This window comes from Caretta caretta, chromosome 11, assembly GCF_965140235.1.
Source record: "Caretta caretta isolate rCarCar2 chromosome 11, rCarCar1.hap1, whole genome shotgun sequence".
In the NCBI taxonomy this organism is placed as follows: Eukaryota; Metazoa; Chordata; order Testudines; family Cheloniidae; genus Caretta; species Caretta caretta.
In genome coordinates, this window is record NC_134216.1 from 47,191,343 (window position 1) to 47,203,436 (window position 12,094).

Sequence of the window (12,094 nt, forward strand, 5' to 3'; positions counted from 1 at the left end):
GCAAGCAGTAATAACAATGGGAATATTGGTTTCGCTGAGGTCTAAGCAAGTCAGTAAACTGCGCCAGCGTGCCTTTAAACGTCCAAATGCACATTCTACCACCATTCTGCACTTGCTCAGCCTGTAGTTGAACAGCTCCTGACTACTGTCCAGGCTGCCTGTGTACGGCTTCATGAGCCATGGCATTAAGGGGTAGGCTGGGTGCCCAAGGATACATATAGGCATTTCAACATCCCCAACAGTTATTTTCTGGTCTGGGAATAAAGTCCCTTCCTGCAGCTTTTGAAACAGACCAGAGTTCCTGAAGATGCGAGCGTCATGTACCTTTCCTGGCCATCCCACGTTGATGTTGGTGAAATGTCCCTTGTGATCCACCAGAGCTTGCAGCACTTGCAGCACTATTGAAAAGTACCCCTTGCGGTTTATGTACTCACAGGCTTGGTGCTCCGGTGCCAAGATAGGGATATGGGTTCCGTCTATGGCCCCACCCAGTTAGGGAATCCCATTGCAGCAAAGCCATCTACTATGACCTGCACATTTCCCAGGGTCACTACCCTTGATATCAGCAGATCTGTGATTGCGTGGGCTACTTGCATCACAGCAGCCCCCACAGTAGATTTGCCCACTGCAAATTGATTCCCAACTGACCGGTAGCTGTCTGGCGTTGCAAGCTTCCACAGGGCTATCGCCACTCGCTTCTCAACTGTGAGGGCTGCTCTCATCTTGGTATTCATGCGCTTCAGGGCAGGGGAAAGCAAGTCACAAAGTTCCATGAAAGTGCCCTTACGCCACTGGGAATCATCCCAGACCTGCAACACTATGTGGTCCCACCAGTCTGTGCTTGTTTCCTGAGCCCAGAATCGGCGTTCCACAGCATGAACCTGCCCCATTAGCACCATGATGCATACATTGGCAGGGCCCATGCTTTCAGAGAAATCTGTGTCCATGTCCTGATCACTCACGCGACCGCGCTGACGTCGCCTACTCGCCCGGTATCGCTCTGCCAGGTTCTGGTGCTGCATATACTGCTGGATAATGCGTGTGGTATTTAATGTGCTCCTAATTGCCAAAGTGAGCTGAGTGGCCTCCATGCTTGCCTTGGTATGGTGTCCGCACAGAAAAAAGGCGCAGAACGATTGTCTGCCATGGCTCTGATGGAGGGAGGGGCGACTGATGACACGGCTTACAGGTTTGGCTTCAGGGAGCTAAAATCAACAAAGGGGATGGCTTTACATCAAGGAGTATTTCAGGCAGGACTTCACGGAGGGTTCCAATAAGAAATGGTGCACCTAAGTTATTGTTCTTATTGGAACAAGGAGGTTAGTCTGGCCTCTGATTGATACATGGCTAGATTTACCTCGCTGCACCTTCTCTGTGAGTGACTGCAGTGTGACCTAGAGGAATGAGTCCCCTAGATGGGGGGTGGAGGGGGGAAGCAATGAGTACAAAACAAATCTGGTCTATTTCTTGTTTTGATCCACTCCATCTATCTTTTACATCTTTGGCTGGCAGCAGACGGTGCAGAAGGACTGCATGCCATCCACATCTCAGGGCTGCTCGGCAGAAGATGGTACAACACGACTGCTAGCCATCCTCATCTCTTGCCTGCCTGGCAGAAGATGGTACAATACGACTGCTAGCAATCCATATCGCCTGCCTGCTCACCATAAGATGGTTCAATAGGACTGACTGCAGGACTAAAGAGAATGACTTGATCAAGTCACTCCAAATTTAGTCCCTGCGCCCATGTCTGCCCAGGGGCTCCTGGCCGACGTGGCCAGGAGCACCTCGGACATGACGAGGACGGCTACCAGTCCTATTGCACCGTCTGCTGCCACAAGGCAAGGGGTTGCTGCTACTGTGTAGCAATGCAGTACCACGTCTGCCAGCACCCAGGAGACATACGGTGACGGTTACCTGAGCGGGCTCCATGCTTGCCGTGGTATGGCGTCTGCACAGGTAACTCAGGAAAAAAGGCGCGAAACGATTGTCTGCCCTTGCTTTCACGGAAGGAGGGAGGGAACGGGGGCCTGACGATATGTACCCAGAACCACCCGCGACAATGTTTTAGCCCCATCAGGCATTGGGATTTCTACCCAGAATTCAAATGGTCGGCGGAGACTGTGGGAACTGTGGGATAGCTGCCCACAGTGCAACGCTCCGGAAGTCAACGGTTGCCTCGGTACTGTGGACATACTCCGCCAACTACATGCACTTAGAGCATTTGTGTGGGGACACACACAATCGACTGTATAAAAACGCTTTCTACAAAACCGACTTCTATAAATTCGACCTAATTTCGTAGTGTAGACATACCCGAAGACTGATGCACAGAATTCATTTAGCTTCTTTGCAATGGCTTTGTCTTCCCTGAGTGCTTCTTTAGCACCTCAATTATCCAGTGGCCTCACTGATTGTTTGGCAGACTTCCTGCTTCTGCTGTACTTTAAAAAAACTGCAGTTAGTTTTTGAGTCTTTTGCTAGTTGCTCTTCAAATTCTTTTTTTGGCCTGCCTAATTATACTTTTACACTTCACTTGCCAGAGTTTATGCTCCTTTTTATCTTCCTTGGTAGGACCTGACTTCAAATTTTTAAAGGATGCCTTTTTTCCTCTAACCACCTTTTTACTCTGTTCTTTAGCCATGGTGGCATTCTTTGATCCTCTTACTAATTTTTAAATTTGGGATAAACATTTAATCTGAGCCTCTGTTGTGGTTTCCATGCAGCTTGCAGGCATTTCACCTTTGTGACTGTTCCTTTTAATTTCTGTTTAACTAGCTTCCTCATTTTTCTTTAGTTACCCTTTCTGAAGTTAAATGCTACTTTGGTGGGCTTCTTTGGTATTTCCCCCCTCCCTGCCCCACAAGATATTAAATTTAATTATATTATGGTTACTATTACCTAGTGATTCATCTATATCCACCTCTTGGACCAGATCCTGTGCTCCACTTAGGACTAAATCTAGAATTCCAGGACTAGCCACTGCAAGAAGCAGTCATTAATGGTGTCTAGAAACTTTATTTCTGCATCCGTAGCACGTGTCTCAGGACAGAAGTTAGATATAGTCAAAGATTGTCTGAAAAGGAACTACAACAGGTATGACAACCTGTTTTTATGGAAAAGTAGGTAAAGAGACAAGTGAGAAAGCTATGTTTTCCCTAGCCCTCCAGACATATGTGACAGTCAGTAGAAAAAGGAAAAAACTAAACTAATTCAGGTGAAATCCTGGTCTTAATGAAGTCAAGGGCAAAACTTCCCAAATATATTGTTTCCACACAGCCATGCTACAGAAATCAAGTACATAGTCAAAAAGTAAACTTATTGAGCAATAACTGGCAATTAGGAAGCAGGTGCAATTCTCTCAAGACTTACATTCCATAGCTCAAGGGTGTAACCTAGATTGAACTCTTTGGGGCAAAGACCATTTTTTTAATAAGTGCACAGAACCTCTACAATGGGGCCGAGATACTGATTGGAACCTTGGATGCTATACAAATAATAAATACTTCTCTCACTAACAATTCTTAGTTCCTCTCTACTTTATAGAAAACATATTTGTAGATGGATTTAGAAGTACTGGTATCCTGAAAAAATATTCAAATCATTTTTTAGAGACTTAGTATAAAGAATCAAACTTCCTAGATCCAGTACAACAGGGGTCGGCAACCGGCGGCACACGAGCCAATTTTTACTGGCACACTGCTGCCAGCTGGGGTCCTGGCCGCTGGACCTGCTCAGCCTGCTGCCGGCCTGAGTGAACAGAACCCTTGGCCAGCAGCAAGCTGAGCGCGGCCGGTGGCTGGGATCCTGGCTGGCAGGAGCCAGTGGCCAGAAACCCAGACCGGCGGCAGTTCTGTCTGCCAGCCACACTCAGCCCGCTGACGGGCGAAGTGAATGGAACCCCCTGGCTGGCAGGAGCCGGGTGAACCACTGCCAGTCTGGGGTTCTGTCCGCTACCTAGCTGAGCCCACTGACAGTCTGGGGTTCCAGCCACCAGCCCCTTGCCAGCCTGCTGCTGGCCTGGGATACCAGCAGCCAGCCCAGCTCACCTCGCTGCTGGTCTGGGCTTCCAGCCGCCCGGCCTGGGGTTCCAGCCACCCAGCCCTTTGCCAGCCTCCGGCCCTGCTCAGCCCTCCCGCCAGCTTGAGGTACCGGCAGCCAGCCCAGGGCTCTGCTCCTGGCCTGGGCCCAGCGCTCTGCAGCCCTTATCAAAAATTACACTACAATTAGCTTAAAAACTTGAAAACTTTGTATATTACAGTAATCGTTAAAAATGTATAATGTTAATAAATACATAGGTTTGATGAAACAAAGTAGTTGCACTTATGTGCCTGTGCTTAATTTGTGTTTTTCATGATTTACCTTCTAAAAACATCTTGCATGTCTCGCACCCCCAGAAAGGGCATCTTGCACCCTAGATTAAGAACCACTGCACTAAACTGATAATATCTGCATTTTAATTTAATTTTAAATGAAGCTTCTTAAACATTTTGAAAACCTTGTTTACTTTACATACAACAATAGATTAGTTCTGTAATATAGATTTATAAAGAGAGACCTTCTAAAAATGTTAAAATGTATTACCGGCACGTGAAACCGTAAATTAGAGTGAATAAATGAAGACTCAGCACACCACTTCTGAAAGGTTGCCGACCCCTGCAATACAGGGTGGTTACAAATTAATTTAACCAGTTTCAGCAAACCTTCATTGATTTGGAGTGCTACTTTCTCTTGTAGCTCCAAGACATCAGATAATTTATGCATCTAACTGGGTAAAGCTACAAGCTACTCCATCCACTCTGTCCTGGAAGTCTTTGTGTCAGCTGGAAAAGAAGAGAAAGCTTTAAGACAACTACAGCAAGGGATGAAGCAGAGGGGTCACTATGACTGGTTTCTCCTCTTCCTGAGAGTGCATCCGATTCTAGATCAGGTAGTACCTCCTATCTAGAGGACTCAGGTGGAGGAGGCTAAAGAATCTCCACAGGATCCTTCATCTTCTTTGGAGGAGACTTCCCAGGAGGAGGACACCTATGCCTCTTTTCACTACCTTTCGCTAAGAGACCACCGATGCAGAAGGCAGAGGATCATAGGGCCTCAATCTATAATACTTACACAAAAATATATTATGGATCTGTACAAGGAGACACCTGAAGCACCAGATTTTTTCCTCTATTATGAATCAGGCTCGCCGGGATGTGGAATTGCAGCAGTGTGGGATGAAATCAGCTTATCAGAGCTAAGAAATCCACCACATTAAATTTGGATCCAGCAGCAACTGTATACATCCTAGATCCTTTGAGAAAGAGAGCTTGAGCCAGACCCTGGGTTCCTAATAGTATCAACACACTTATCCACACTCTGCTGAGGGGAAGATAATTCCATAGAACATATTTGAAGGAACTAGTCTGACAAGTCCCCTGGCAGAAATAATTGAGGCTCTGCACAGATGACTGTTTCACATCATCCAACAGGGCTTCTATCAAGTCTCTGGAGAATGCTGGGTCAGGCGATTTGACTAGACAAGTCCAGCAAGCACCCCAGTGCAGACAAGTGATCTGACTACATCCAAGAAACCCTATAATTCTGAAAACTCCTAGGATTTGGAGATGCTTACCCCTCTGGGATACAGCCAGATCTAATGGCAATATCTTGCCAAATAACGGCTTTTTCTCCCCTGTGGCCTCTTGGAACTAATGGCTGAAACTATAAATCATTCTTTCCTTGACTTCATCTAAAGAACACTGATACCCTGAATGGAGTAATTTTCCTCAAGGCAGAAAAGGCACTTTTCATGCCTATCTGATGTAGGATATAATGCAGGGCAAGAGAAAAAACGTCATAAAATCTTTTTATTTGTTTAGACTTATGTGCAATATCTTGCACAACACCAAAAATGACCTATATTTACCCCCAAATATTTGAGGAAACATTTGAAAAGTAAAAATAATAAAACAAACTTTTTGGCCTTCAAGCAAATACAACCTGCTCATCAGTGGGTGTCTATCCACTGGGCAGGACTGGCAGGAATATGGAAATGTAATAATGCAGCTTTTGCAGCATTAGTGTATGCTTGAAAACAATTTTGGAAAAAGTTACTACAGTACAGAAATTAAATTTGTGCTGGAAAAGTAATCAACACTTTAGCTAAGATTAAGATCCCAGGGTGCAGCCAGTTCAACCAGGCTAGAGACTGGAGAGAAATTCAGGGGACTGGGGAAGGAATCCTCTTCCCCACACAATAAAGTGCTTGCAGGAACACTCAGCAGAAGCTATTTTACCTCAATGCATCTAAAATCCCTTATGGGGGAGGAAGAATGGGAAGATCCACAGAGCAGCATGCCTCCCACCCCATGTACAGTACTTTATTGCAGAGGTGACTCATACATAAACAGTGTTCCATGCTATGTGGAATCTCTTTCTCCCTTAACCTCCCACACTTGTGAGGCTACAGAGAAGGGAACTGGATTTGCTCCATTGACTACAAAAAGGGGTTAGTACCTTCCGCATGGGAATAAAAACAGCCAAAAGGAGGAATGGATTATTATTATTATTATTATTTTACATTTACATCCATGAATAAAAAACACAACCATCACAACTTGGGAAAGCCAGACCATAAACTTCTACATTATTTTGTGGTTTCAGATAATATCATGGTTCACGCAATCTCTAATGTAGTAGTTTAAATCATCATCAGAAACTTCAATGGCATGAAGTTTAAATCATCATCAGAAACCTTACATAGCTTTGTAAATTCCCAGCAAATTTGCATCTGTTCTGCTGATCAGGTTTGATCCAAATAGCAAGGATTTGAGTTAAAGCAAGAACAGCCTTGTGAAAGGAAAAGATTATACAGGAAGTTTAATAACTCAAGAAGAGTCCACAAATAAGAAACATACATCAGACCTATGTGAGATTCAAGCTTTCCTTTTTTAATAATCAAACTGCGATGTAAAAAAAACCCACACAAAGTGTAAAAATATTCCTAAAGTAGAAAAACTATACAAAATAAAATATAATCAATAAATAATGGAATTGCTAAAACTAAAGCAGTGAAATGAAATAAAACCAAATGAGTAATATTACATTTAATTCAATTCTCAATGCACTACTTGTACATAAAGCCAATAAGGATTATCAGTAAATTCAGGTTGTCTTGGTTGCTTAAGTATCCGTTTTAAAAAAAGGATTAAATCATGTTCTAAAAGCAACTTACCTGTGACGTCAGTTTTGATGTCAGCAAGCTTAAAGAGAGGTGCAACTTGTTCGTAATAAACATGAGTAGCTTCTCTTTTATGACTGTTTGGGTTAACAAATACTTTTAGGGACTTTGGTCTATTTGGAAAGCCTAAAAAAAAAAAAGCACAAAAGGTTTCAAGACAAATACCATTTGGATATTTTTACAGGTGAATCAAACTTTTTAAGCAAACATCCTTGAGATTACTGGGAAAGCTTTATGTTTTTTAAAAAACTAAACATATTAATAAAGTGTTTTTGACTTGGTTTGAGGGTAGTAGTTATAATAAACCCAGAGGCCCTTACTGTCTTCTTGAATGAGTGTGCTCATTATTTTAATCTGACCCTTAATCCTGGGGCCACTGAAGCTCTGACCTGCTTATTAGTCTACAGCTAAGAATAACCAGTCGGAACAAGTTAGTCACCACCACCTACATCATTACGTGCCAGTAACAGTGAGTCTGATTTTGAGCTGTAAAAACCGAGGACTGCTCCGTAGAGTAACTGTTTCTTTGGTAATTATCTACAATGTATGATTTGAACAAATTCATAATGAATACTAAAGTAAATTAATATCTGTACATGCGTGCTCTCTAATAGAAATACCTACATACATATATGTGCTCTGTGCAGTACTGCCTTCAAGTGTAAATTCAGAAAACATGTAGTACAGTTTGTTATTCATCTGTAAGCTTGCATAAGGGTTCAAGAAGGTTGTGAGGGAACAGCATTAATACTAGCAGAGCTGCTGAACATAACGCTTTCAATATGAAAATGCCGTATGCTCAGTTGTGCTAAGTGAAAAAATTATCTCCAAAGCCAGAAAGAGACATAACTAAAATTTTACTTCTCACCCTAAATGGGACATAGTTCAATCCCTAAAGCCAGATACATCTTGCAATTGCTGATTAGGATCCCTACCCTTTCTTCACTCACCTTACTTTGAAGATTGAAAAGGAATAACACAAAACATCTGAACACCCATCTGAACATTTGAATTTTAAAAGGTGCCTATACCATACTCTAAGAGATTCAACAAATACTAATAATAAAGCTATTTCAATATCAAGGAAAAAAAAGATATTTTTGCATTGAAGACAATTAACTTTTCCAAGTATCAAAACCTTAGAAAACTAGGAATAAAAATAGCACGACTAACCCATTTGTCTTGAAGAATGTAAATTAAAGGACTAAAAGTATTAAAGAATGTTTACTGTATATTTTCATATTCACTGAAAACTGAAAGGAAGTATAGAAAATCTAGCCCAGTTCTTCAAATGTTGATATATAATCTTGTCAAGATTAGCTAGGAGCATCAAAATTAAGGACACAACAAAATAACCTGATGCTGGAGGAAGCAAATGTTAATCACAAATCCCTTCTTCCATAAAAGCGTACAGTAACTTTAAAACTAGTTAATCCACAATGAGAACCCATACAAAACTAGAGAGACTACTATGACAGAGACTCAGCATGTTTACTGTACAAATTTACAATAAATGATCTGATCTGCTCTTCATTCATCATTGCAACAGTCTGGCAGAGTGAATCACTTTTGATAATTATCCCTTAACATACTGAGGACCGCCAGGATGATATGCAACTAGAATAGGTACAATAGGAACATGAAGCAAAAATACTTGAGAGAAATGAATCTTGAGTGTTATACTTGTTTTAGAAAGTTTGGTCATATGTACATTTGAGAATCGGCTTCAGAGATTCTTGAGAAACTATGCTTTAACTTAAAGACTAATTAGAGTTCCCCCACCCCAGAAGATCTGTATATTTTTGGCATTTAGTTTCCTTGTTTTTCAGATTCCTCACATTATGGTGATAGCTCGTCAAGCAGAAGGCAGCTGGACAGAGTTACTTCTAGAGCCTTTCTACTCCTTCCTTGAATAGGCCAGGATGTGTCTTTTGGTCCCAACTGCTGGTTAGAGAGGTCTCTTGAACTAGAAATTTACTGCCTTCATGCCTGAATGGACACTGCTACCAACTATCTCTGATTAAAGGCACAAGGGCAGATGTGAACCTGAAGTGGGCATCCTTAGAGACACTACTCGAAAAAGAACCATCAGGTATGGCTCATCCTGGGTATTTAGATCATGTATATCTTTACATCCTGGAAGAACAATCCTTGGTTTTATGGTATTATCTAAGAGAGCATCAGACAAAAAACAAATGTGTTGGAAAAAACTTCCAAACAATTCAATTATAAATTTGCATGACTTATCCAGATACATTTCCATAGAATTCTCAAGGGAACCTGATGCTGGGCTCTTTTCCTCTTCCAATATCACGGATTCTCAAAGAATAGCTAGCACTCTTGCAGTAGATGAATCCTCAAGAGATATCAGTTGAAGGCATGATTCTCCTACAGAAACAAATATCTTCACAGAGAGGATACTAATGGCCTGCTCCCTTCTTCCAGGTATATGTCCTTCCTTCCCTGAATATCTGTACTTCAAACAGAATACTTAAAAAACTCCTGGTAAAATCCACTCAAAAGACAAGCCATATTTCATCCAGAAGACAGTCTGTGTCATTTTGGGTTCAGCTGCTGAAACTGACATTTATAGCATTTGCTATAACCAAGGTATATGCTTTTATGATGTTTCAAAATTGAGTAATATGTGTACTCAATAATGTTAATGATTACTAATTATTTTTATTTTATATTAACTAATTTTTTAGACTATGAGAAAGCAAAACAAGGAAAGCAATGTAAAAATATATTGCTGAACCACCATAATAATGTCATTATCATAGTGATATAAATAAGCAAAACAGCGGAAAACAAAAGGTTATCAGGCTGTTACACTTCATAGTTGCTACTATAAGACTGTTAACTCAAGTAGTTTACTGTAGAATTACAGTGACCTCCGATACTATCTTAATATTTTACAAGTAGATAGACTATAAAGAAGTAATCAGACTTAAAAATGTAAAAATATAATATAATTAATTAGAACAAAAGTGGGACAAAAATTCATTTTCATGAATTATTACTTTGTCTAAAGTATAAAGAGAGAAATCATGCAAGCCTGTAGCAGAGGTAGGATTCCTATGTTTCCAGTATTTTTACCTGTGGTGAAGTAAGCTGGCTTCAACCAACTTGGGGGGGAAAATAACTGTTTAAACTTTACACCATATCACCATTTTAATTGTATGTTGTCTAATTTGTTTGTAAAATATATATTTAAACTACATGAACAAACAAATCTTACTATGAACAAACTGGGGAGAGAAGAGTTAGGGGTTGTGAAGGTTTGTACAGAATATGTGAAAAGGTGGAGAACTTTGAGGTGTTGGAGAACTGTACGGATAAGACATACACAAAGAATGGAGTTATAATTTCACTACCTGCCCAGGATCAGGAGAAAGGGTGAGAGAGAGAGGCATAAGAGAGATAGAATATTGCTACCCCACTTAAACTTTAACATAAAAAAATTAAAGTTTTAAGTTTTCCAAGATGCCTGTGCCCAAAAAGGACTATGCAAAGTATTAAAGGAATCTGGGCATTCAAATAAGGATAGGTATACGGCACATTTTAAAATCTTAAAATGGTAAATTTTAGGAGACTTACATCTGAAAGTTTCATCATTTTACCACAAATTCATGAGTGCAATTTTTTCGCCCTATAAAGAATCTAAATTGCAATTCTAAAAATTAACAAATTGGTCTATCATTTAAATCTGGATTATTCTTTTCTTTAAAAAGTGAACTATTATTGATAAATAGATTGGAGATATTATATGGATCCTAATGTGATTCATTGACAGGAGAGAGCTGTTAATAAAAAGAATAAATCACAATAATGTTGTGTTGTATACAAAATTTCTGCTTTTTAAATATTAACAACTTAGCTGGTTTAGGAAAAACAAAAAGAGCTAAAAAACCAAAACTTTATTTATAAAAAAGCAAGCATCATTGACTTAAATTGACCAGTCACATGCAATTGATTGTTCAATATTTCAGCATGAAAAAATATACTACGCTGATTATATGATTTTGCGTGTACTAAATGGTTACCAATAAACATGACTGGAAGGTGATCATGACAATAAACACTGGTTCAGGGGAACAGTGGGGAAAAAAAAGTTTCCCATCCCATAGCAAGTGTTAAAATGCAGCAAACGGGCCTGGACTTCTGAATTACGTATTCGTCAAAAAACAATTTCACCTTTAATGAAAAATTTTGTACAAAAACAAATTATGAATTGAAATCTTCAGAAAATCTCTTGAAATTAATAAATAATTATTGGTAACTCTTATTCCCAACATATACAATAAATAAGATTTACTACTAATTTGAAGCTGACTTCAGTCCTTCAGCCCTCAGGTATCCTCACAAACTGATATTCTGTTATATTGTTTACCGTAGCTCCTCCATCTGAAGTGGACTAGCAATCTAAAACAGAATGGCCAACTGTTCCTCTGGTACTAACACATGTGCTAATATGCACTAGTTTAAACTTGATCTATCAGCGAATCAATGAACCATGAAGGGTGGGGGTTAATCAGGGTGTTTGGAAAACAAAGGCTCATAGGGCAGGAGAGACGCTACTCTCAGGCACACATCTGTGCTGTTTTCAGTACTTAGCTTTATGGCAGTAGGTTTATGTTACAAAAGTTAAGAGCTTGGAATCATGTCAGTGTCATGTACATTTATAACTATTTTATACAATAAGCAACGTCAAGTATGTTACGCATAAGAAAAACTAATAATGTGAAACAAAGATTTGTTAGCGTAACTATGGATACGCCACAGTTAATGTTACACTAACCAAAGTTAATGTTTAACATTAATAGTATAATTAAAACTTCATGCATGAAGCTGCAGACATTAACATTAAAT

At 40.2% G+C, this 12,094-nt stretch overlaps 1 protein-coding gene across 1 annotated transcript in view; it reads right to left on the minus strand.

Annotated features, from left to right (window-relative positions):
• The window catches only part of CERKL (CERK like autophagy regulator), a 99,922-nt gene that overhangs the window by 35,287 nt on the left and 52,541 nt on the right, over nt 1-12,094 (minus strand). The window contains exon 3 of the mRNA XM_048869802.2: nt 7,217-7,348. Coding sequence (XP_048725759.2) covers nt 7,217-7,348 — 132 coding nt within the window. The remainder of the gene's footprint in view (nt 1-7,216; nt 7,349-12,094) is intronic.